Below are 27,880 nucleotides of genomic sequence, written 5' to 3'. Positions count from 1 at the left end.
TGACAGGGCTTCCCAAATTGCATCCTCTTGTAAGCTTGGGACTTTGCACCTTAATAGCTGGCCTGCTTGCTCCAGCGTTGCCAGGGGCAACAGCATGCACTTCCCCTTTAAGTGTAGCAAAAAACAGTCTGCAATGTTCTCCGGCAGGCTCAAACTCTTGCTTCATCTCTGCAGTCACTCCACCACACTTTTGCGCTTTCCAGCAAAAAATGAAGCACTGTTACTTTAAAGCAAGTTGCTTTTCACTTCATGCAAGCTTTCCTCACCTGCACAGTGCACACACAGATTGTGCTGTCTCATGCACACAAACACAGTTCATCAATTTAACTTCTGCGCAATGCAGTTTGCCTGGCTGCCACACACCGCTAGCAGCAATTCCTGAAATGACTCACTACTGGCGCAGAGACCCGGACTTCACCGTCTGTCTGCCCGCATTCGAACACCACTTGTAATGTTTGGGGTATTTAGCTCAAGCGATAAATGCGTTTTTAGTGCAGTGAGTATACCTCAGACAGGCATTATAGTTAAGGGCCTGGTAGCCCACGTTTATTAAACCGAAAAACAAAAGCAAAAAGGTCCATTCAGGATTCCCACGCAGGGGTTTAACTTCATTAAGCACTCCAAAAATAAGGAAAACATACCAAGCCACCTGGCTCTCTTGTCAGCAGTTCCTCTGCTTGCTCTCAACAGATTTGCCAATTCTTTACAGCCCCCTGGACTCACTGGCTTCCTCAGTCTCCCCGACTCTCAAGGCTGGCCAGCCTTTCCCAGTCCCTGGGCAAAGAATCCCCTTTACATAGGCTGCAGACTCCCACAGGGCAGACCACTCTCCAGACACAGGTCTGTCTTCACACAGCAGTAGCAACAAGCTACACACACTCCACCTTCCTCCACATTCTGCTCTCACTAGCCCCTTGTTATATGGGCTGTGTGCACCTGGGCACACAACCTGCTGGCTCTCCATAAGACATGGACACAGGGTTAGAGATCCCATCCCTTTTCCCAGTGACAGGGACTATTACAATATATATATATATATATATATATATATATATATATTTAATTTTTTTTTCTAGCAGTGACCCTAGAGAATAAAATGCCGATTGTTGCAATATTTTTGTCACACTGTATTTGCGCAGCATTCTTTCAAACGCAATTTGTTTGGGGAAAAAATACAAATTAATGAATTGAAAAAAAAAATAAAACACTAAAGTTAGCCCAATTCTTGCATTTCATACACAAATTCTTACATTTCTCTCATTTATGTAAAAATCTGCATTTTTTTTTTAAATTAGATAATTATTTAGAACACCCAAACATTATAGATTTTCCGAAAGCAAAGGCCCTGGAAAAAAAATGCTGGTAGTTGCAATTTTTTAATTTTTTATCACACAATATTTGCGCAGCCATTTTTCAAATGCATATTCTTTGGTAAAAATACAATTTAAACTACTTGCTGACCAGGTCTTTTCTGGAACTTTAAAATTAGTTTACATTAGTATTTTTAGCTGGAAAATGACTTGAACCCCCCCAAATATTATATATATATATATATATATATATATATATATATATATAAATTTCATTTTTTTTTTCTAGCAGTGACCCTAGAGAATAAATTGCCGATAGTTGCAATATTTTTTGTCACACTGTATTTGCGCAGCATTCTTTCAAGCGCAATTTAGGGAAAAAATACTAATTTAAACTAATTTTAAAGTTCCAGAAAAGGCCTGGTCAGCAAGTAGTTTAAACTGTATTTTTACCAAAGAATATGCATTTGAAAAATGGCTGCACAAATATTGTGTGACATAAAAAATTGCAACTACCAGCATTTTTTTTCCAGGGCCTTTGCTTTCAGAAAATCTATAATATTTGGGTGTTCTAAATAATAAACTAATAAAAAAAATGCAGCTGTTTACCTAAATGAGAGAAATGTAAGAACTTGTTTGGGCAGCTAGTGGTTAAAGTGTTTAGAAAAGGCAATGTGGTTTCGAAAGCTTTGGATGGAGTAGGGAAGGATTAGGCCCTTTTGTTCAGGTTTGTATGTGTTCCCGTAGGGGAGATTTAGCCTCTGTGACGACCATTGTCACAGAGAGAATGATGGGAAATCTAAAATTTTATATTCGTCACTGGAGCAAGAGGTGAGGGAGAATCCTCCACCCATCCATCCACCCATCTCCTCTTCCACCCATCTCCTCTCCCATCCATCCACCCACCCATCTCCTCTTCCACCCATCCACCCATCTCCTCTTCCACCCATCCACCCATCTCCTCTTCCATCCACCCACCCATCTCCTCTTCCACCCATCCACCCATCTCCTCCTCCACCCATCTCCTCTTCCACCCATCCACCCATCTCCTCCTCCACCCATCTCCTCTTCCACCCATCCACCCATCTCCTCTTTCACCCATCTCCTCTCCCACCCACCCATCTCCTCTTCCACCCATCTCCTCTTCCACCCATCCACCCACCCACCCGTCTTCTCTTCCACCCATCCACCCATCTCCTCTTCCACCCATCCACCCATCTCCTCTTTCACCCTTCCTTTCCAGAGTCTCACTAAGTGAACTCCGTTCTCTCATGTCCTGGATCTGAATTTTAGACAGACCAGAGGTCACTTATCCTCCATCACCAGGAAGGGAGAAGAAAAATGTCTGCAACAATTAAAAATGAGACCCCCTATCATTTTTCCTACTGCTATTCATACCAAGTTGCACTGAACAGTGTCAAGGTAAGTTCACCTGATTATGTACACACATTTGTCAGATTGTGAGATTTGTTGTTGACCACTTCAGCTCTGGAAGGTTTTAGCTCCTTCATGACCAGGCCATTTTTTGCTATTCAGCACTGCATTACTTTAACTGGCAATTGGACAGTCATGCAATCTACTCGCTAGGGGGAGAACATCTAGGATGGAAAAGGACCTGGGGGTCCTAGTAGATGATAGGCTCAGCAATGGCATGCAGTGCCAAGCTGCTGCTAACAAAGCAAACAGAATATTGGCATTAAAAAGGGGATCAACTCCAGAGATAAAACAATAATTCTCCCGCTCTACAAGACTCTGGTCCGGCCGCACCTGGAGTATGCTGTCCAGTTCTGGGCACCAGTCCTCAGGAGGGACGTACTGGAAATGGAGCGAGTACAAAGAAGGGCAACAAAGCTAATAAAGGGTCTGGAGGATCTTAGTTATGAGGAAAGGTTGCGAGCTCTGAACTTATTCTCTCTGGAGAAGAGACGCTTGAGAGGGGATATGATTTCAATTTACAAATACCGTACTGGTGACCCCACAATAGGGAGAAAACTTTTCTGCACAAGGGAATTTAAAAGACTCGCAGCCATTCATTAAAATTAGAAGAAAAGAGGTTTAACCTTAAACTACGTAGAGGGTTCTTTACTGTAAGAGCGTCAAGGATGTGGAATTCCCTTCCACAGGCGGTGGTCTCAGAGGGGAGCATCGATAATTTTCAAAAAAACTATTACCGGTAGATAAGCACCTGAACGATCGCAACATACAGGGATATACAATGTAATACTGACACATAATCACACACATAGGTTGGACTTGATGGACTTGTGTCTTTTTTCAACCTCACCTACTATGTAACTATGTACCCAACCAGAATTTATATAATATTTTTCACACAAATAGTTTTCTTTTGGTTGTATTTGATCACCACTGTGTTTTTCTTTTATTTTTTGCAATATATAAATGAATAAAGACCCCCAAAAATAAAACAATATTTTTTACTTTCTGCTATAAAACATATACAATAAAAGATTAAAAAAATCGAATTTCTTCATAAAAGTTAACTAAAATCTATTCTGCTACATGTTTTTTGATAAAAGGAAAAATCCCAATAAGTGTATATTGATTGTATTTGCTTGAAAGTTATAGCGTCTACAAACTATGGTGCATATATACTGAAATTTGTATTATTTCTTTTATATACTACTAATGGCGGTGATCAACGACTTATAACGGGACTGCGATAGTAACTGACACTGGGGGGGGGGGACTGACTAACTGACACTGACATCCAGTGGTGTATTTTGGTCTTGTGCTGTCCTAGGCAAGACTAAAATCGGGCTCCCCCCTCCATCTAAATTTGTCCCACCCCAGCCGCATTCAAAATTGCGCACCCCCGTGCAAGGACGGCAAGCGACATAAATTTTACTATCCATAGGTGAGGCTTCAAAAGTCTTTACAGGTTACCTCTATATAGCTACAGAGGAGGTCTGGTGCTAGAATTACTGCCCATGATCTGACATTCGCGGTGATACCTCACACATGTGGGGCGATCGCTGTTAACATCCCATGTGACAGTAATAGGAGGTGACAGGTCCTCTTTATGGAGAGATCTGGGGTCTATAATGAATGTAAACATCCCATGTGACAGTAATAGGAGGTGACAGGTCCTCTTTATGGAGAGATCTGGGGTCTATAATGAATGTAAACATCCCATGTGACAGTAATAGGAGGTGACAGGTCCTCTTTATGGAGAGATCTGGGGTCTATAATGAATGTAAACATCCCATGTGACAGTAATAGGTGGTGACAGGTCCTCTTTATGGAGAGATCTGGGGTCTATAATGAATGTAAACATCCCATGTGACAGTAATAGGTGGTGACAGGTCCTCTTTATGGAGAGATCTGGGGTCTATAATGAATGTAAACATCCCATGTGACAGTAATAGGTGGTGACAGGTCCTCTTTATGGAGAGATCTGGGGTCTATAATGAATGTAAACATCCCATGTGACAGTAATAGGTGGTGACAGGTCCTCTTTATGGAGAGATCTGGGGTCTATAATGAATGTAAACATCCCATGTGACAGTAATAGGAGGTGACAGGTCCTCTTTATGGAGGGATGGGGGGGTCTATAAGACTCCAAATCCCTCCTCTGCACTTAAAAGCATTTAAAACCCAAAGATCGTTTTTTTTAATGCTTTAAATTTTTCAAAACTGGCGCCGATGGTTCCCAAGTAAACCGCAAGTGATGTCATGTTATGGCTTCCGTTTTACTGTTACGAACAGCTGAGCAGACCCGGTCCTGGCTTTGCTTGGCTGTCCGGCCAGCCAGCGAACGTGGCGTCTGGTCGATCGGGTGTCCTGATGGGGCAGGAGAGCCGTGGAAGGCGAAGGGGGGGTGGAACGTCCCTTTCTGCTGCTTGTATTAGCAATCGAGCAGGCTAGTAAGCCACGCTGATTGCTGTTACAAGAGAGCCGACCACCGGTTCTAAAAAACAGTACCTGGGTGATGCCTGCAGCTGCATATCATCCCGGTACAGGAGACGCCCCCCCCCCCCTAGAGAATACCGCCCCAGGCAAACGCCTTGTTTGCCTTGCGGTAGATATGCCCCTGCTGACATCACTAGTGACTAATACAGTGATCAGTGATAATACTATACGCTGTCACTGTACTAATGACACTGGTTGGGAAGGGGTTAATATCTAGGGGCAATAAAGAGGTTAAATATGTGCCTAATGGGTGTACAGTGTGCTGCTTTTACTAAGAGATTTCTCCATTTCGACAGATCACTCCCTCTGCACAGAGCTCTGTGTTGTTTAACAACACAAGAGATCTGGGCTGTGATTGGACACCTACACACCGCCTATTGTTTGGATCCAGGTTGGTTTTCACTGCCCCCCCCCCAGCTGCCCATGTAAATGAGCCCTTAATGCAGCCTGCAATAGTTTTATGTATTATGTTGCTGCTAAATACCTAAAGATCCTGTCAATTCCCCTTAGATCCTGTTTGAATCTGACTACACCAAGCATGGAAGCAGGTCTGTGCTGGTGTTGTCATGTCCCTGGGCATGGTGTTCAGATGTACAGGATGCCATGCCGACACACAGCGTACCTATACTTGTGTAGTCAATTTGGCAGCCTATTTCAGCCCTGCTGCCTTAAATGACAGCAACCATGCCCACCCATCCAGCTCTACTTTTTTGAATGACAGCAGTCACCCCCCTACCCAGCCCTGTTCTGTTGAATTACAGCAGCCAATCCCCCTCCCAGCCCTATTCTTTTAAATTATAGCAGGCACTCCCCCCGCCCAGCCCCTGCTCTGTTGAGTGACAGCAGCCACTCCCCTGCCCAGCCCTGCTCTTTTGAATGATAGCAGCCACTCCCCCCGCCCAGCCCTGCTCTTTTAAATGATTGCAGCCACTCCCCCTCCCAGCCCCTGCTCTGTTAAGTGACAGCAGCCACTCCCCTGCCCAGGCCTGCTCTTTTGAATGAAGGCAGGCACTCCACCACCCAGCCCTGTTTTTTTGAATGACAGCAGCCCTTCCCCTGCCCAGACCTGCTCTTTCAAATAGCAGCAGCCACTTCCCCACTTAGACCTACTCTTTGAAATGATAGCAGCTACTCCCCTGCCCAGCTCTGCTCTGTTAAATTACAGCAGCCACACCCCCGCCCAGACCTGATCCTTTGAATGATAGCAGCCACTCCCTTGCCCAGCCCTGCTCTTTTTAATAAGGGCAGCCACTCCCCTGCCCAGACTTGTTCTTTTGACTGATGGCAGCCACTCCCCTGCCCAGCCCTGCTCTTTTTAATAAGGGCAGCCACCACCCCCCCCCCTCCAACCCTGCTATGTTGAATGACAGCAGCCACTGCCCCGCCCAACCCTGCTCTTTCAAATAACAGCAGCTATCCCCGCACCCAGCCCTGCTCTTTCAAATGATAGCAGCCACTCCCCTGCCCAGCCCTGCTCTGATGAATTACAGTAGCCAATCCCCCACCCAGCCCTGTTCTTTTAAATTATAGCAGCCACTCCCACACCCAGCCCTGCTCTTTTTAATAAGGGCAGCCACTCCCCCGCCCAGACCTGTGCTTTTGAATGATAGCAGCAACTCCCCTGCCCAGCTCTGTTGAGTGACAGCAGCCATTCCCCTGCCCAGACCTGCTCTTTCAAATAACAACAGCCACTCCCTCAGTTAGCCCTACTCTTTCAAATGATAGCAGCCACTCCCCTACCCAGCCCTGCTCTTTTGAATGACAGCAGCCACTCCCCCACCCAACCCTACTCTTTTAAATAATAGCAGCCACTCCCCTGCCCAGACCTGCTCTTTTGAATGAAGGCAGGCACTCCACCACCCAACCCTGTTTTTTTGAATGACAGCAGCCCTTCCCCTGCCCAGACCTGCTCTTTCAAATAGCAGCAGCCACTTGCCCACTTAGACCTATTCTTTGAAATGATAGCAGCTACTACCCTGCCCAGCTCTGCTCTGTTATATTACAGCAGCCACACCCCCGCCCAGACCTGTTCTTTTGAATGATAGCAGCCACTCCCCTGCCCGTCCCTGCTCTTTTTAATAAGGGCAGCCACTCCCCTGCCCGTCCCTGCAATTTTTAAAAAGGGCAGCCCCTCCCCCGTCCAACCCTGCTATGTTGAATGACAGCAGCCAATGCCCCGCCCAACCCTGCTCTTTCAAATGATAGCAGCCACTCCCCTGCCCAGCCCTGCTCTGTTGAATTACAGTAGCCAATCCCCCACCCAGCCCTGTTCTTTTAAGTTATAGCAGCCACTCCCCCACCCAGTCCTGCTCTTTTAAATAATAGCAGCCACTCCCCTGCCCAGCCCTGCTCTGTTGAATTACAGTAGCCAATCCCCCGCCCAGTCCTGCTCTTTTAAATAATAGCAGCCGCTCTCCTGCCCAGCCCTGCTCTGTTGAATGACAGCAGACACTCCCCCACCCAGCTCTATTGAGTGACAGCAGCTATTCCCCTGCCCAGACCTGCTTTTTCAAATAACAGCAGCCAATCCCCTACCCATCCCTGCTCTGTTGAATAAGGACAGCCACTCCCCATCCAGCTCTGTTGAATGACAGCAGCGACTCCCCCTGCCCAGCCCTGTTGAATGACAGCAGCCACTCCCCCTGCCCAGCCCTGTTGAGTGACAGCAGCCACTCCCCATGCCCAGCTCTGTTTAAAGTGGAGTTCCACTCCAAAAGTTATTTTAGCATTTTTCAGCTCAATTAAAAACAATTAATAACATGTGGAAAAAAAAATGTACTCACCTCTGAATGCCTGTTGCTAGGGGGTACCTCGTAATCTGCCTCCTTACTCACCTCTGCTCCTTACATCACTTTCCTTGGCGCCGGAAGGAAGATCACCTCTCCCCCCGCCCTCTAGGCAATCATCTGGGACACGTCACAGGTCCCAGATGATTGTGTGGCCAGCACGCAGCACGGCTCGCGCATGCGCAGTGGGTGCCCAGCTGTAAAGCCACAGCTGGGCGCCCACAGTTACAATGCCGGCGCCGCCGAGTGGAGGGAGAGACGAGCGGGGCTTCGATCCCCCGCATCGCTGGACCCTGGGACAGGCAAGTGTCCGATTATTAAAAGTCAGCAGCTGCAGTATTTGTAGCTGCTGACTTCACAAAGACTTTGTATGATCTAAAGTATTTTATAAGATGAATAGAAAATCACATTGTAAAATGGCTGGATTTTGGCTTTAAGCATCACTCTAGGGCAATAAAGGTGGTTAGGAACCCCCTACCATGGAGAAGGGGCCCATTCACGCCTGCAAACTCTACAACTTCTTTTCATTTGGATGTGCTTTATAACTTTTGCTTCTGTTGTGCTTTATTCCAGGAACATGGCGTGGTGGGTCCTTGGTCTACTAAACTAATCAATCAGTGGGCTTTACCCAGTCATATTTATGTGAAATATGGACATCAGTCACAAGATGACACCCGTCACCATGCAGATTTGCATCGAAGTTACAATGGCATCTACCATCACACCTTCTATATCCGGGAATACGGCGCGGACAAGTCATCATTGCAGCTAACGAGTAACAAAGGAGGAGATAGTCCTACATGCCCAAACTATGGTAAGCATAGACAATCATTGGGGAATGTTCCTACTGTGTGCAGAGCCCCATTACTGGTCATACCAGGGTATTGACTAATGGGATACCACATTGCATGTACCTATATGGAGCAAGGTCACATTAACCCCTTCACATCGGCTGTACGAAAATATGTGGCCTCTTAGCGGGTGGGCTTTATTGCTGAGCGGCCGCATATTTGCGTACCACCCTGCAGAAATAGCGTGCTCTTGGCACAGTTACCGGCAGCTAACAGAAAGCTCATAATTGTTCCTTGCGATTGGGAGCTTTATAATCACGTGACAGCCAATCACAGTGGTTACATGATCATAAACCCCGCCTCCCGGCATCAGAAACCCCTTAGAGGGCTTGGAGGCGCCGGCTCAAAGTGGTTAAATAAATGTAAGAGGAGGCAGCCATCTTTTCAGACGGCATTTCGGCTTACCCAAATTAAAAAGAATAAAGAGTAGGTCTACTACTTTACATGCACTGTAAGTGTCTTCTATAATGGGGTGCAAATACAAGGTAAGGGACAAAGTGTAAAAGGGTCTCAGTTTAAAATTTAAATAAAGGTAATAGACCCACACATACACTATATTACCTAACGTTTTGGGACGCCTCCCTTTATACACACATGAACTGTAATGGCATCCCAGTCTTATGCCCTGTACACACGGTCGGACATTGATTGGACATTCCGACAACAAAATGCTAGGATTTTTTCCGACGGATGTTGGCTCAAACTTGTCTTGCATACACACGGTCACACAAAGTTGTCGGAAAATCCGATCGTTCTAAACGCGGTGACGTAAACCACGTACGTCAGGACTATAAACAGGGCAGTGGCCAATAGCTTTCATCTCTTTATTTATTCTGAGCATGCGTGGCACTTTGTCCATCGGATTTGTGTACACACGATCGGAATTTCCGACAACGGATTTTGTTGTCGGAAAATTTTATATCCTGCTCTCAAACTTTGTGTGTCGGAAAATCTGATGGAAAATGTCCGATGGAGCCTACACACGGTCGGAATTTCCGACAACACGCTCCGATCGGACATTTTCTATCGGAAAATCCGACCATGTGTACGGGGCATAAGTCCGTAGGGTTCAATATTGAGTTGGCCCATCCTTTGCAGATAACAGATTCAACTCTTCTGGGAAGGCCGTCCACAAGGTTTAGAAGTGTGTCTATGGGAACATTTGACCATTCTTCCAAAAGCGCATTTGTGAGGTCAGCCACTGATGTTGGACGAGAAGGCCTGGCTCGCAGTCCCTACTCTACTTTATCCCAAAGATGTTCTATCGGTTTGAGGTCAGGACTCTGTGCAGGCCAGTCAAGTTCCTCCACCCCAAACTCGCTCATCCATGTCTTTATGTACAACATGATTTTGCGCAGCCGGGCCGCCCTGCGGCAGTATATATGCGGTGGGCAGTCCGGAACTGGTTAAACAAATGGAAAATTCACATGCATATTACTTTGCCCATGCAGGGGTTTCTTCCACACAAAATCCACACAATGAAAATGCTGAGCCACCTGGCTCCCTTGTTGGCAGCATTACTGCTCCTCTTACCAGTTCCTCTGACTGTGTTGTCCATCTCTTCTGGATCACTTCGGCATGGCCCACCTCTGGCTTATGGATTGGGTTCTCCTGACACCCACGATAGGAGCTGACCTGACTCCTGGAACGAAGCCTGCTGTCTCCTGACTAGGGCACCTTTGACCCATGGATGAGATCCTCTGTCTCCTGACTTGTGGCTGGAGTTCCTCTGACCCCTGGGTGAGACCTCCTGTCTCTTAGCTTCTGGCTAGGGCTCCTCTAACCCTTCAGTGAGACCATCTGTCTCCTAGCTTCTGGTTGGAGCTTCTATGACCCCTGGGTGAGACCCCCTGTCTTCTGGCTGGGACTCCTCTGACCCCTGGGTGAGACCTCCTGGCTCTTAGCTTCTGGCTGGGGCTCCTCTAACCCTTCAGTGACACCCTCTTTCTCTTAGCTTCTGGCTGGGGCACCTCTGAACCCTGGGTGAGACCCTCTGTTTCATAGCTCCTGGCTGGGGCCCTCTGATCCTTGTGTGAGACCCACACTGGGAAACAGTCTCCAAACTGGAAGCTCTGAGCTATCCTCAGATCTGAGTATATAACGACCCTGCACACCTATATATTCAGACAGGTTGCAGGCACCTAGCAAAACCCAGACACAGGATTGAAAGTTCTGATCCAGAACTACAGCATCTGAAGAAATCCAAATGCACATCTTTCTCTGACCAGAAACATTAGTCTGGAACGTTGCATTAACCCCTAAAATGTGTCACATTTTCCTATATTCCCACAGTGATAGGGCCGCTCATTGTCACAACAGCTTGAGTTGTAAAATATACAAACCCTTTAATTTACAGGTGTAGGGATACTTTAAAGTTAGTGTTATGGAACAGCATGATTTTAGAGGGCCCACTCAAATTGGTAGAGCATATTTGGCTCCGGAATTTAAATATTTCGAATCTGACTACACCAAGCATGGAAGCAGGTCTGTGCTGGTGTTGTCATGTCCCTGGGCATGGTGCTCAGATGTACAGGATGCCATGCCGACACACAGCGTACCTGTATTTGCGTAGTCAATTTGGCAGCCTATTTCAGCCCTGCTGCTTTATATGACAGCAACCATGCCCACCCATCCAGCCCTACTTTTTTGAATGACAGCAGTCACCCCCCTACCCAGCCCTGCTCTGTTGAATGACAGCAGCCAATCCCCCGCCCTGGCCTATTCTTTTAAATTAGAGCAGCCACTCCCCCCCCGCCCAGCCCTGCTCTTTTAAATGATAGCAGCCACTCCCTCTCCCAGCCCCTGCTCTGTTGAATGACAGCAGCCACTCCCCCACCCAGCCCTATTCTTTTGAATGAGGGCAGGCAATCCACCACCCAGCCCTGTTCTTTAAAATGATAGAAGCCACTCCCCTGCCCAGCCCTGCTCTGTGGAATTACAGCAGCCAATCCCCCGTCCAGCCCTATTCTTTTAAATTATAGCAGCCACTCCCCCCCCCACCCGCCCAGCCCTGCTCTTTTAAATGATAGCAGCAACTCCCCCTCCCAGCTCCTGCTCTGTTGCATGACAGCAGCCACTACCCCACACAGCCCTGTTCTTTTGAATGAGGGCAGGGACTCCACCACCCAGCCCTGTTTTTTGAATGACAGCAGCCACTCCCTCGCCAAGCTCTGTTAAGTGACAGCAGCCCTTCCCCTGCCCAGACCTGTTCTTTCGAATAACAGCAGCCACTCCCCCACTTAGACCTACTCTTTGAAATTATAGCAGCCACTCCCCTGCCCAGCTCTGCTCTGCTCTGTTAAATTACAGCAGCCACTCCCCCACCCAGACCTGTTCTTTTGAATGATAGCAGCCACTCCCCTGCCCAGCCCTGCTCTTTTTTATTAGGGCAGCCACTCCCCTGCCCAACCCTGCTCTTTTGAATGACAGCAGCCGCTCTCCCGCCCAACCCTGCTCGATTAAAATAACAGCAGCTATCCCCTCACCCAGCCCTGCTCTTTCAAATGATAGCAGCCACTCCCCCACCCAGCCCTGCTCTTTTAAATGATAGCAGTCACCCTACAAGAGCTTGAGTTGTAAAATATACAAACCCTTTAATTTACAGGTGTAGGGATGCTTTAACGTTAGTGTTATGGAACAGCATGTTTTTAGGGGGCCCACTCAAATTGGTAGAGCATATTTGGCTCTGGAATTTAAATATTTTGAATTTGAATTAATTTTTTTTTCTACAATTTGCTGTTAAACATCAGCACCCCAACCAACATTTTTTGATAATTTTTACTCATAAAGACTTTTTTAGTGCTGGGCCTAAATTGACACGCAAAAGTAGTAGTTCAAAAATATTTGTAACAGTTTTCTTATCAATTCACCGTAGACAGTTGTGTTTGCATAAAGTGTCCACAGGCCTCAATACCAAAAGGAGGCATCTTCCTAAACAACTAGAGCTTTAGTCCCAAGGTATTTTGGTGGCAGTGCCCCCGGGCCTAAATGAAGAGACACAAATCACACAGAGGAGCCTTTCTTAAAAAATGAGAACTACAGTCATCAAGTGTGGGTGGGTAAGAACTGATCAAGTCCCACCATGGGTTGCAGTGCCTCACCATTTAGAGGTTTCTCATTATATGAAATGTCCTCTTTTAAAGGTAAACAAGAGGAAGACAGAAAGGAGATGGACAGTAGAAGAATTCAAGAAGAAGAGAGGAGGAGGCAGCGGCAGATTGAGCGAGAGAGGAGGATTCAGGAGGAGATTGAGAAGGAAAGTAAAGCTCTAGAAGAAAAACAAGCCCAGTTCAATAAGAAGCTGGAGATGAGAAGAAACAGAAGGATGCAAAGACAGAAGCAAACTTATATCCTTCGCCACTTGGTAGCAGGCGATGCCTTCCACATCCAAACCACAGAGGTAACATTACATTATTATAATATAATTACTTATGTACTCATTCGACTATTTACTTCTGGTATGTATTCAGAATAACAGCCCCCTGGGGCCTTCATAAAACAGATAGGTGTAGTGAGATGGCATCATGCTGCCGAGATATCACAGAACAATATTACTCTCAGACTCCTGACTATGCGTCTGGGTATATCGATGACTTAGAGACATTGAATTGTAACAAGGATTTCTTGAAAACTTTCTATGGATACCAACAGCCTAAAGCAGGGATTCTCAAGCTTTTAAAAAAGAACCAGGTCATTATCCATTACACTCTTTGGGGGTCAGTGGAATGAAAAAAAATGCCCCGGCATCAGTACGTGTAATAAATGCCCAGGCATTGGAGGTCAATAGGAGTAATAAATGCCTTGGCATCAGAGGTCAGTGGAAGTAATAAATGCCCAGGAATCGGAGGTCAGTGGAAATAATAAATGCCCAGGCATCGGAGGTCAGTGGAAATAATAAATGCCCAGGCATCGGAGGTCAGTGGAAGTAATAAATGCCCAGGCATCGGAGGTCAGTAGGCGTAATAAAGGCCCAGACATCGGAGGTCAGTGGGCATAGTAAATGTCCAGGCATCGGAGATCAGTGGGCGTATTAAATTTGAAGTCAGTGGGAGTAATATATGCCAAGGCATCAGAGGTCAGTGGGAGTAATAAATGCCCAGGCATTTGAAATCAGTGGGAGTAATAAATGCCCAGGCATCAGAGGTCAGTGGGAGCAATAAATGCCCAGGCATCGGAGGTCAGTGGAAGTAATAAATGCCTTGGCATCAGAGGTCAGTGGAAATAATAAATGCCCAGGCATCGGAGGTCAGTGGAAGTAATAAATGCCCAGGCATCGGAGGTCAGAGGGAGTAATAAATGCCCAGGCATCGGAGGTCAGTGGGAGTAATAAATTCCCAGACATCGGAGGTCAGTGGGAGTAATAAATGCCCAGGAATCGGAGGTCAGTGGAAGTAATAAATGCCCAGGAATTGGAGGTCAGTGGGAGTAATAAATGCCCAGGCATCGGTGGCCAGTGGGAGTAATAAATGCCCAGACATCGGAGGTCAGTGGAAGTAATAAATGCCCAGGAATCGGAGGTCAGTGGGAGTAATAAATGCCCAGACATCGGAGGTCAGTGGAAGTAATAAATGCCCAGGAATCGGAGGTCAGTGGAAGTAATAAATGCCCAGGCATCGGAGGTCAGTGGGAGTAATAAATGCCCAGGCATTTGAAATCAGTGGGAGTAATAAATGCCCAGGCATCAGAGGTCAGTGGAAGTAATAAATGCCTTGGCATTAGAGGTCAGTGGAAATAATAAATGCCCAGGCATCGGAGGTCAGTGGAAGTAATAAATGCCCAGGCATCGGAGGTCAGAGGGAGTAATAAATGCCCAGGCATCGGAGGTCAGAGGGAGTAATAAATGCCCAGGCATCGGAGGTCAGTGGGAGTAATAAATGCCCAGGCATCGGAGGTCAGTGGAAGTAATAAATGCCTTGGCATTAGAGGTCAGTGGAAATAATAAATGCCCAGGCATCGGAGGTCAGTGGAAGTAATAAATGCCCAGGCATCAGAGGTCAGAGGGAGTAATAAATGCCCAGGCATCGGAGGTCAGTGGGAGTAATAAATGCCCAGGCATCGGAGGTCAGTGGGAGTAATAAATGCCCAGGAATCGGAGGTCAGTGGAAGTAATAAATGCCCAGGCATCGGTGGCCAGTGGGAGTAATAAATGCCCAGGAATCAGAGGTCAGTGGAAGTAATAAATGCCCAGGAATCGGAGGTCAGTGGGAGTAATAAATGCCCAGACATCGGAGGTCAGTGGAAGTAATAAATGCCCAGGAATCGGAGGTCAGTGGAAGTAATAAATGCCCAGGCATCGGAGGTCAGTGGGAGTAATAAATGCCCAGGCATTTGAAATCAGTGGGAGTAATAAATGCCCAGGCATCAGAGGTCAGTGGAAGTAATAAATGCCTTGGCATTAGAGGTCAGTGGAAATAATAAATGCCCAGGCATCGGAGGTCAGTGGAAGTAATAAATGCCCAGGCATCGGAGGTCAGAGGGAGTAATAAATGCCCAGGCATCGGAGGTCAGTGGGAGTAATAAATGCCCAGGCATCGGAGGTCAGTGGAAGTAATAAATGCCTTGGCATTAGAGGTCAGTGGAAATAATAAATGCCCAGGCATCGGAGGTCAGTGGAAGTAATAAATGCCCAGGCATCAGAGGTCAGAGGGAGTAATAAATGCCCAGGCATCGGAGGTCAGTGGGAGTAATAAATGCCCAGGCATCGGAGGTCAGTGGAAGTAATAAATGCCCAGGAATCGGAGGTCAGTGGAAGTAATAAATGCCCAGGCATCGGAGGTCAGTGGGAGTAATAAATGCCCAGGCATCGGAGGTCAGTGGGAGTAATAAATGCCCAGACATCGGAGGTCAGTGGAAGTAATAAATGCCCAGGAATCGGAGGTCAGTGGAAGTAATAAATGCCCAGGCATCGGAGGTCAGTGGGAGTAATAAATGCCCAGGCATCGGAGGTCAGTGGAAGTAATAAATGCCCAGGAATCAGAGGTCAGTGGGCATAATAAAGGCCCAGACATCGGAGGTCAGTGGGAGTAATAAATGCCCAGACATCGGAAGTCAGTGGGAGTAATAAATGCCCAGGAATCGGAGGTCAGTGGAAGTAATAAATGCCCAGGAATCAGAGGTCAGTGGGAGTAATAAATGCCCAGGCATCGGTGGCCAGTGGGAGTAATAAATGCCCAGACATCGGAGGTCAGTGGAAGTAATAAATGCCCAGGAATCGGAGGTCAGTGGGAGTAATAAATGCCCAGACATCGGAGGTCAGTGGAAGTAATAAATGCCCAGGAATCGGAGGTCAGTGGAAGTAATAAATGCCCAGGCATCGGAGGTCAGTGGGAGTAATAAATGCCCAGGCATTTGAAATCAGTGGGAGTAATAAATGCCCAGGCATCAGAGGTCAGTGGAAGTAATAAATGCCTTGGCATTAGAGGTCAGTGGAAATAATAAATGCCCAGGCATCGGAGGTCAGTGGAAGTAATAAATGCCCTGGCATCGGAGGTCAGAGGGAGTAATAAATGCCCAGGCATCGGAGGTCAGTGGGAGTAATAAATGCCCAGGCATCGGAGGTCAGTGGAAGTAATAAATGCCTTGGCATTAGAGGTCAGTGGAAATAATAAATGCCCAGGCATCGGAGGTCAGTGGAAGTAATAAATGCCCAGGCATCAGAGGTCAGAGGGAGTAATAAATGCCCAGGCATCGGAGGTCAGTGGGAGTAATAAATGCCCAGGCATCGGAGGTCAGTGGGAGTAATAAATGCCCAGGAATCGGAGGTCAGTGGAAGTAATAAATGCCCAGGCATCGGTGGCCAGTGGGAGTAATAAATGCCCAGACATCGGAGGTCAGTGGAAGTAATAAATGCCCAGGAATCGGAGGTCAGTGGGAGTAATAAATGCCCAGACATCGGAGGTCAGTGGAAGTAATAAATGCCCAGGAATCGGAGGTCAGTGGAAGTAATAAATGCCCAGGCATTTGAAATCAGTGGGAGTAATAAATGCCCAGGCATCAGAGGTCAGTGGAAGTAATAAATGCCTTGGCATTAGAGGTCAGTGGAAATAATAAATGCCCAGGCATCGGAGGTCAGTGGAAGTAATAAATGCCCAGGCATCGGAGGTCAAAGGGAGTAGTAAATGCCCAGGCATCGGAGGTCAGTGGGAGTAATAAATGCCCAGGCATCGGAGGTCAGTGGAAGTAATAAATGCCTTGGCATTAGAGGTCAGTGGAAATAATAAATGCCCAGGCATCGGAGGTCAGTGGAAGTAATAAATGCCCAGGCATCAGAGGTCAGAGGGAGTAATAAATGCCCAGGCATCGGAGGTCAGTGGGAGTAATAAATGCCCAGGCATCGGAGGTCAGTGGAAGTAATAAATGCCCAGGAATCGGAGGTCAGTGGAAGTAATAAATGCCCAGGCATCGGAGGTCAGTGGGAGTAATAAATGCCCAGGCATCGGAGGTCAGTGGGAGTAATAAATGCCCAGACATCGGAGGTCAGTGGAAGTAATAAATGCCTTGGCATTAGAGGTCAGTGGAAATAATAAATGCCCAGGCATCGGAGGTCAGAGGGAGTAATAAATGCCCAGGCATCGGAGGTCAGTGGGAGTAATAAATGCCCAGGCATCGGAGGTCAGTGGAAGTAATAAATGCCTTGGCATTAGAGGTCAGTGGAAGTAATAAATGCCCAGGCATCAGAGGTCAGAGGGAGTAATAAATGCCCAGGCATCGGAGGTCAGTGGGAGTAATAAATGCCCAGGCATCGGAGGTCAGTGGAAGTAATAAATGCCCAGGAATCGGAGGTCAGTGGAAGTAATAAATGCCCAGGCATCGGAGGTCAGTGGGAGTAATAAATGCCCAGGCATCGGAGGTCAGTGGGAGTAATAATTGCCCAGACATCGGAGGTCAGTGGAAGTAATAAATGCCCAGGAATCGGAGGTCAGTGGAAGTAATAAATGCCCAGGCATCGGAGGTCAGTGGGAGTAATAAATGCCCAGGCATCGGAGGTCAGTGGAAGTAATAAATGCCCAGGAATCAGAGGTCAGTGGGCATAATAAAGGCCCAGACATCGGAGGTCAGTGGGAGTAATAAATGCCCAGACATCGGAAGTCAGTGGGAGTAATAAATGCCCAGGAATCAGAGGTCAGTGGGCATAATAAAGGCCCAGACATTGGAGGTCAGTGGGAGTAATAAATGCCCAGACATCGGAAGTCAGTGGGAGTAATAAATGCCCAGGCATCGAAGGTCAGTGGAAGTAATAAATGCCCAGGAATCAGAGGTCAGTGGGCATAATAAAGGCCCAGACATCGGAGGTCAGTGGGAGTAATAAATGCCCAGACATCGGAGGTCAGTGGGAGTAATAAATGCCCAGGCATCAGAGGTCAGTGGAAGTAATAAATGCCCAGGAATCAGAGGTCAGTGGGCATAATAAAGGCCCCAGACATCGGAGGTCAGTGGGAGTAATAAATGCCCAGACATCGGAAGTCAGTGGGAGTAATAAATGCCCAGGCATTGGAAGTCAGTGGGAGTAATAAATGCCCAGACATCGGAAGTCAGTGGGAGTAATAAATGCCCAGGCATTGGAAGTCAGTGGGGGTAATATATGCCCAGGCATTTGAAATCAGTGGGAGTAATAAATGCCCAGGCATTGGAGGTCAGTGGAAGTAATAAATGCCCAGGCATTGGAGGTCAGTGGAAGTAATAAATGCCCAGGCATTGGAAGTCAGTGGAGGTCTGGATGCAAAAATACTACAAATGCAACAGCATATTGGTGGAGAAAAAAAAACAGATAAATAATAAACTGTAACAAAAGTGTACTTCTGCGCTACTATTAACATAAAGATAAGTGCTGTATCTTTAAATATAGGAGGTTGCTGCTTAACAACAACTGTTATTAGCAGACCCAAGTGAAAAGAAAATATATGTGAAGCGCTACCTCCCTTCAAAGATGAAGAAATACTAGATAATATGAACACAAACTAAAAGATTAGTGGGAGTGTAAAATTCAGCACAAATAATAATTACAAGAAACACAATAATATAAATAATGTGTGCAATCAGTGACCTCTAGTGGAAACAATAAATATAACACATATATATAATAAAGTCCATATATCCAGTGATATCTTCTGTAAACAAATGCTGTCCGCACACAATCCAGCAGTGATTAATAGCAAATGAGTGAATAACACCAAGTGGACCCTCCACCAGTCACACTATGCGCTCACCTCCCAAAAAGACCCCCCAATTAGGCCAAGTAGCACCTTCCCCTTTGGGGTCTCAATCCAGTGTCTTTTAAGCTCCCAACAGTGGGCTCCTGCAAGCGTGGTCTCTCATAGATGATGGCAACATAAGGGTAAAAAAGCTAGCATAGTGTAATACTGTAAAACTAAATGTATTTAAAACACAAGCAAGCTATACAACTCACATTTAGGAATGCACTAGCCCTGGTGCATACAGGTGATGAACTTGAACATACACAGATCCGTCCCTGGGGTCACAAAAATCGTCTGCAAGTCCTCGGCCATGCTGCCCTCATGGGTGATGGTATTACACTAGGCTAGCTCATTTTTTAGCCTTATGTTGCCATCATCTATGAGAGACCACGCTTGCAGGAGCCCACTGTTGGGAGAAAAGACTCTGGATTGAGACCCCAAAGGGGAAGGTGCTACTTGGCCTAATTGGGGGGTCTTTTTGGGAGGTGAGCGCATAGTGACTGGTGGAGGGTCCACTTGGTGTTATTTACTCATTTGCTATTAATCACTGCTGGATTGTGTGCGGACAGCATTTGTTTACAGAAGATATCACTGGATATATGGACTTTATTTGATATATATATGTGTTATATTTATTGTTTCCACTAGAGGTCACTGGTTGTACACATTATTTATATTATTGTGTTTCATGTAATATTATTTGTGCTGAATTTTACGCTCCCACTAATCTTTTAGTTTGTGTTCATATTATTAGTATTTCTTCATCTTTTTTTTTTTCACAAGAGAATATTTCTTCATCTTTGAAGGGAGGTAGCGCTTCACATATATTTTCTTTTCAAATAATAAATTGTGCTGCTAACAGATGTGCCTGAGATAATTAAGCTAAAATAAAGGAGACCTATCTCCAAAGAAGTAATTGCAAGAGAGGAAAAATGCATGAAGGTAAAAAAAAACCTCCTGTGTGCAGCTCCCCTTCACCCCCCTCAGCCACGCCTAATACTTACCTGAGCCTGATCTCGATCCAGGGATGTGCATAAGAGCAGCTGCTCTCCTGGCTCTCTCCCTCCTCATTGGTTCAATGTATCAATGAACACACTGAGCAGGGCTCGGGAGTGAGTGTGTACGGCTTGCTATGGGGGCACTCAGCAAGGGGGAGGGGCCAGGAGTGCTGGTGGGAGGACTCGAGAAGAAGAGGATCGGGGCTGCCCTGTGCAAAACTATTGCACAGAGCAGGTAAGTATGACATGTTGAGGTTTTTTTTTCCTTTAGTATTGTCCTGGAAATTTTAAGCTTCTCCTATAAGGAAATAATTTCTTTGCGCTTAAAAGCACAAATACAGCTCTCTTGTATAATGCCAGGAAAAGTGCGCTTGTATATCTCCAAGTAACACAGGCACAGATGCTGGTATCACGTTGAGCTTAGCAGAATCCTCCCTAGGATGAGCAGCTCCTTTTATTTATACTGTCAACATGAATAACAAAAGAAGGTGGTGGCTTCAGAATCAGCCAATGGGACACTTATTGTTTCAAAAGAACCAATCACACACATGTATATATTCAAATAGAATTCCAGTAGTGTTGTGTGCAGAGCCATGCGACCAGCACCCTATGAGACACAAAGTGTCTCACAATTTGAACACTTACTACATGACTCTGAACATGATCATGTGCACACTTCCACCGCTACCAATGAGGCGAGGCGTACTCTATCATGGCTCAGTGGGCCATCATTTTTGTATGGTTATGCTATGGTTCCCATGTACGCAGATCTGCTTACTTAGGAGTTTAGATGCGGTCGTCATGAAGTGGCCAGTCTCTTGGTGAGGCATAAACGAACATCCTTAAAAGAGCAAACAGATCTGCCGTGTCCACGGGAAGGTTTCCGCAGCCAATGGTCTTCCACCAACGTCTGTATGCGCGAACACGCTCGCATGAGCGTATTACAGCAAAACTGACACTGGGGGACATTGACAACATATATTAATAAAAATTTCCACAACAGTATAACTTTAGTTGTTTGCCCGTGGTTCTACTTTCAAAAAAAATTTCAAAAAAATTGGAACGTTAACTGTTTCGAACAGCTTTATTGAATTTAAAAAAAAAAAAAAACATGTTGGCAGAAAAATTGTATCTAAATTCTCACTTGTTCTGTTGACATATTTTCAAAAAAATTTAAGATTTTATTTTAGGAAAAAGTAAATGCAGTATTAGTGATGATACCTGATTTGATCACAGAGCTCCTGATTGTACACCGGCATTCTATTAGACAATTCCAGCACTGACTTACTGTTACAACAAGCTGTATTACTTTCATCATCTAGAACAGCTTTTCTCAATCTTCTTAACATAGAGGAACCCTTTAAATATCTTTCTGGTCTCGGAGGAACCCACCGCTAAAATGACTATATCTACAACTCATTAAATGTTAGTGTGATGGTCAATGGGAAGAATTACCCTCTTGATAATAGCTAAAAGGATCAGGGATCTCAGTGGCAACCTATCTGAGAGGCAGAAAATGTTCAATGAACCCCTAGCAACTTCTGGAGGAACCCTAGAGTTTGATGGAAACCTAGTTGAGAAACCCTGGTCTAGAAGATATCTAACTCCACAGCAAATTGTAAAATACGGAACATGATCAACAGGAATAAGAGATTAAAACCTAAATTCCTCTTATTATTCCATCAATGGGAATATACCCAAGGTTCACCTATTCTTTTTTCTCCCCCCTGCAACTCTATAGATGCAGGTCTGCACAGTAGAATCCCACAACCTGAAGATACTTAGAAGTTGGTTCCATATACGCCTACTTTTGCACAAAGGTAACACTGTATGGGGCTATGGTTGTAGAATCAGGTAAGTATGCATCTTGGGAGGGTGTTAGATAGGTGGTGGTACTTTAGGCCAATGGTTCTCAACCTCAGTCCTCAAGTACCCCCAACAGGCCATGTTTTGGGAACTTCCCTTAGATAAAATAGCTCTTATGAATACCATGTCATTGATATTGATTTAAAGCAGCTGTGCAAAGTAAAGGCAAACCTGAAAACATGTCCCGTTGGGGGTACTTGAGGACTGAGGTTGAGAACCACTGCTTTAAGTTGGGGGGGGGGGGGGGGTAAGAAGGATAATTGAACTTAAACAGTACTTAAAAGAAAATATGAAATTTCCCACCATCATATTTGCCAAGGATGGGGTGATTAGAGTTAATTCCAAGCTTACAAGGCTGGCTGGGACCACTATTTGTTTGTTATTACTAACACTGAATCCCATAAGTTCTTAAATTATAGTAAAAAAAAAATTTCTTTTATTAATATGGCTCAAACAGAAAATATCTGAAAATCTTGCCTAAAACGATTTATTTTTCTTTTTTTTCCACAAAGGTTAAAGCTGTAGAGGAGACATTCAGCAAACTCTTGACCATGCATGGAATTCTAGAAGATGGAATAATGCAAAACAAAAGTTTAGCTGAGAGAATCATTGCACTGCAATATAAAATGGTACAAGTCTATGCTTTAAAAAAGAACTTACCTCTTCATGCCTTCCATAATTTGGATCACGTGTTTCATTATGAGAATCTGTCTCTAACAGAACAAGTTAGACTACTGAAAGCCCTGATAGAGGTCACCATGACCGATGCTACAACAGAAGACACTCTTATCTCATCTGAAGCAACACAGATGGAAGAGAAGATGGTATTTATGCTCCATGTAATTGAAAAGCTCCACCAAGACAGTAAGACCACAGCTGGGAACATTGTCCTTAACATGATCCAAGAGTTTTCAGTTGTCTGTAAGGAACAACTGACTCTGATCCTGTTTAATGGAATTTGGAATCCAGTCCAGACATTAACATTTTACTTAGAAGCTTGCAAAGCTGGAACTTCCCAGGAGAACATAGAAACAATTCTCCATCATGTAAAGACCTTCTGGCTTGAACTTGATGTGCCAGTCAATGTACTGCAGAAAAAGGAGCCCTTGAAACATCTGAACACAGAAATTAATAAGGAGACTGATAAAGATGTGAAGACACTGATACAAGAAATGAAAAGTTTGAGTCATCCAGAAAACATCCTACATTTTCTTGAAAATGTCTTAGAAAAATTGATGCCTGATCTCCCCCAATACCCACAGAAAGATCTAGGTGATAAGATGAAAAAAGAAGCAATCCAAATGATAAGGGATTTTGACCTGACCAACCCAAGTGTGGAGGCTATGGTGAAAATTTTGATTATATTATCAGTAGCAGTTGAAGACACCACAACTACTATTTCGACAGACCCTGAAAAGAATGTGAAAGGTTATTTTCCTCGAGCCACTCAGTTTGCTTCTGTTATAAGTCTGCTCCTATCAAATTCTCAGGATGTTAAAGGTTACCTGATGGAAATTGGTACCGGAGAAGGAAAATCCTGTATTGTGGCATTGTTTGCCTTGATACAGGCAATAAGAGGAAAAACAGTAGATATTATCACCAGTTCTCCAGTCTTGGCTCATCGAGATGCAGAAGAATGGAGTAAACTATATGAAAAATTTGATATAACCTGCAGTGTTATTCCTCCAGCCCATTTAGGCGTATCCGCTGATTCCAAAGACCCAACTGCAGTCATTCGTAAGGCCTATAATTCACACATTGTATATGGAACGGTTGAAGACTTTGCTGCTGACATTCTGAGACAGGAATTTGAAAGACAAAAAACCCGAAATAAACGCAAGTTTGATGTTGCCATTGTAGATGAGGTGGATTATATGACCTTGGACAATGGAGTGCAAATTACTTTTCTTTCTCATGATGCTACAGGGATGAGACACTTGGACCAGCTACTGACCGCAATTTGGGCAAAACTTCATAAGTGTCAGAGAATCATGGCAGAATCAGGTGAGGTGTACTGGACTCCAGGAATACAATATTTTCACAAGCTTGCAACAGATGCTGTTTTCGGACAGGAAACAAATGAGCATTTCAGTTCTATTCATATTCTAGAATTTGGGGTGCAGCTCGGTCTCCTCAGTGAAGAAGAACTTCAAGAGGTTAAAGTTCAGACTTCCTCTGAAATAAGTGACCTACAACAGACAGAGCTTGAAAGGCTGATCGTAAAATTTGGACCACAGCAAGAGAAAGATCTGCTGAAAATCTTTGCCAAAGTTTTGGAAGATTCCATCCAGTTTAGGTTTTATGAACTAAAGGATGACAAAGCTTCTTTTATTGAAACCAGCTGTGATTCTGGAAAGCCAGTCAGTGTCCTCCTCCTCCCACAAGGACAAGCATGTGTGCTGATGACATTAAAACAGCTGGTAAATATCACTGTTGAAGAACTATCTCTGAAAATGAAATACTCTGATGACTACAGACCAGAAGACATCACTGATAAAGAAAATGAAAGTGTCATTCTAATCCCTAAACATCTGAAAGAGTACACCAAAAATAGACTTCCTGTCTTTGTGGAGAATGCCCTTCAGGCTATTGTGATGGAAAAGGGTAGAGAGTATACTATAGACAGCAGAGACAAATCAAATTCACCCGAGCATCACAGCATCATTCCAATTGACTTTAAATCCACAGGCGTGTTGGAGAAAAACAAGCGCTGGGGAGATGGTCTGCAGCAATTTCTTGAACTAAAACATCGATTAGCCCTATCTCAAATATCTTGTGTCACCAACTTCATGTCCAACTTCCATTTCTTTCAAAGATACCTCTCTGGTTCTGGAATATACGGGGTGTCAGGTACACTAGGAGATGAAGTTGATTTCCACTTCCTTAAAAAGCATTATAAAACTTATTGCTACCCTATGCCCACTCATCGTTACACTAAGAGGTTGGAATTACCAGTTCTGCAAGTGGTTGGAGGTCAGGAGGCCTGGATTAAGGAAATCTGTATGTTGGTGGAGAAACAAACAAGTCCAAGATATGGGACGAAAGGACAATGTGTCTTGGTGGTTTGTGAGGATGTAAATACTGCAGAAAAACTTCAACGCCAGCTGATCAATCTTCGGGCAATATCCAATCCAGACAAAATTACTATGTACACCAGAAGTGACAAACACAATGTAGAAGCAAAAACATTTCAGTCAGGTGAAGTCATTTTGGCGACAAACCTTGGTGGTCGAGGAACAGATATCAAAGTTACCAAAGAAGTCAATGAAAGTGGAGGTCTAAGTGTAATTCTTACTCATTTACCCAGCAACAGAAGAGTAGAAAAGCAAATATTTGGACGTACATCACGTAGAGGAAATCCAGGAATGGTGCAGATGGTGTTAAATCAGAATGATCTGGCTGCTTCGTATCAGGGGCAAACTGTGGAGGAAATTAGGAGACTGAGGGAAAATTATGAAAAAGAACGTATTGCAGACATGGAAAATCATGAGCTTGCGGAAGTCAACATGCGCCATGAGCTCTTTACTTTGTTCTGTCAACGCCTGAAGAAGTTTGACAGTCATTATTCAGAGGAGGAGAAACAGGAATCTAACATTAGTCAACAAAGCGTGGAAGAAACCTCAAAAATGGATTACCATCCTGCCCTAAACTCCTTAAAAGAGACCTGGGCTTTATGGCTCACCACTCATGAAGATGACATCAATGACCACAAGGACTTAGGGCCATTAAAAGATAATCTTAGCTTAATTCTGGAGGTCACGTCTGAGAACCTTCTACAAGGAAGAAGTGAAAATTTTTATGACTATGCTAAGGCTGCTGTGGATCGGACATGCTTACACATCAATGACAAGAAAAATGATTATGGTGCCTTATCTTGTTGGGAAAAAATGGAAAAAGCTGACAATATGTACCGGGCAATTTCCCTTTACAATCGTGCCTTCGTTACTATTAATATGGCCAAGAAAAGCTATAAACAAAATGCTATTACCTTACTGAGAGAAGCCAAAGCAGCTCTGGACATTTATGCCTCTGAAATTTGCAACATAATTGTTTTTGGAGACTTGACACAATGTTCAAGATTTGAACAACATAATGATGAATCAAATTTCACCTTGCAGAAACAAGCAAAGATGCAATTGCTGAACTCCTGGAAAAATAATATTGAAAATTCAATAAAAATGTTAGAGGATGTGGACAGCAGAAATAAAGATGCAGAAACGGAGTTGACCAGTGTGTTCACGCTCTCTACGACTGAGAACAGCAGTAAAGTAGAGGCAGATGAGATGTGCCTTCTCTATGATTATGGACTTACCTTTGTCTATGAGGTGAAACAAAAGCCACAATTCTGCTTTAGTGCCCTCATTTGTTTTTTTATTGGAGCAGCACAAATTCTAGCTGGGATATTGATTTGTGGATTAACATGTGGAGCAGCAAGTCAATTTGGATTAGGTCTTATCTCGGAAGGTGTTAGTGACATGGTGGCAGGCATAGTAGGTATGATCAAGGGTACTTTTAATTGGGTGCAATGGGCAGTATCAAAAGCTATAAGTATTGGATTGTTTCTTGTAACAGCTGGGCTCAAACTCATTGTAAAAGGTTCTAAAGCAATGTTTAGCATCACCAAAGACCTTCTCAATGGGACACGGACATTCAGCTCACTAGCTAATGATGCAATTCGGTCAGGAAATATAGTTTTTTCATCAGCCACTTCTGGTCTGAAATCAATAACATCTTCAGCAATGAGGGATACAATCACTAAATCCTTCAAGGGACTTGCCACCAACTCAGCTGCAAAGAAAGCCATGCTTGAGGGTGCAAAATATGCTGGCAAGGAACTGGTCAAGCACGGAGTATCAAAAGCATTGAACTTTGCAATTGACGCAGCTTTTAAAGAAGCACTTAAAAATGTTTTTGAGAAATGCTTTTTAAATAAAATATACACCACTGTGAAGAACAATAAAGATCTGGAGGAGGGTCTCATCAACTTCATTGTAACTCAAGCCGTTCCAGAGACTGCAAAGGGACAATCTGAGGATTACGTGATACAGCTAGTAAACAAAGAACTTATTAAAGGTTCAATGAAAAAACTGGTTCAGTCAGCCGTAGACGACATCTTCAGTCATCATGAGACATACAATGAGGTTCGATCACACTTAGATACCACTACTAACTTTATTATACAAATACTAGAAACACAGATTTCCTCATCGAGTCTTGAAAAAGTTAAGCTGTGCACATGCATTACAAATGCAGGGCTAGAAATTGCAGATCTGGTAAAATCTGTTCCCATTGAGCCAATAATCAATGAAAAATTAATACCTTATATTGTCTCTGATATGTCAGAAGGCTCCCCTAGTGTGAAAGACGCACGTAGCAAGTTCAAAGAGGTTCTCAAAGTCAAAGAAGAAATGCAGGATATAGTATCAGAAGATGTTTCCAGGACAGTCATTGGCCTACTGATTGACCAAGTTTCATCCCTCGTGCAAACTACATGGGAAATCCCCTATGTAAAAACAAATGTGGCAACAATGAAAGACAAAGCAGTAGAATGGTTTGAAAAGGCACCACAGACATACTTTCATATCAACCAAAAAATGAATGTGGAGCAAAAGAACAGGAATGAAGAGATAGACACCCAAATAAAGCCAGAGGAAGCCGAGTCACAATTAACAAAATTGCTAATGGACAAGGACCGAAATCTTGATCTGGAGCTAAATGTCCTAACTAAGGGTGACCTAATTGGTGGTCAAGGAGTAAAAATTATATCTATAAAGAAGGATGGAACAACTGTGTCCACAGAATATTACCCCGGAAGGAACTCATTATCTGAGACCATTGTGCTTCAGATGAAGAGGTAAGGAATACATTTCTCTCTTTTAGTTTATTACATTGAACCTGTGCCAATGTATATTATAATAATGTATATCATAATAATAAAGAGAACAG

The 27,880-nt window shown here is 44.5% G+C and overlaps 1 protein-coding gene across 1 annotated transcript in view; it reads left to right on the top strand.

Moving 5' to 3' along the window:
* The first annotated feature begins 2,651 nt into the window (after nt 1-2,651).
* LOC141128817 (uncharacterized) overlaps nt 2,652-27,880 on the top strand; it is a 40,606-nt gene continuing 15,377 nt past the window's right edge. The window contains exons 1-4 of the mRNA XM_073616355.1: nt 2,652-2,732; nt 8,600-8,840; nt 13,020-13,276; nt 22,447-27,788. Coding sequence (XP_073472456.1) covers nt 2,652-2,732; nt 8,600-8,840; nt 13,020-13,276; nt 22,447-27,788 — 5,921 coding nt within the window. The remainder of the gene's footprint in view (nt 2,733-8,599; nt 8,841-13,019; nt 13,277-22,446; nt 27,789-27,880) is intronic.

This window comes from Aquarana catesbeiana, linkage group LG01 (assembly GCF_042186555.1).
Source record: "Aquarana catesbeiana isolate 2022-GZ linkage group LG01, ASM4218655v1, whole genome shotgun sequence".
Classification (NCBI taxonomy): domain Eukaryota; kingdom Metazoa; phylum Chordata; class Amphibia; order Anura; family Ranidae; genus Aquarana; species Aquarana catesbeiana.
The sequence above is the reverse complement of the archived record's forward strand: the minus strand, read 5'-3'. Positions and strand labels throughout refer to the sequence as shown.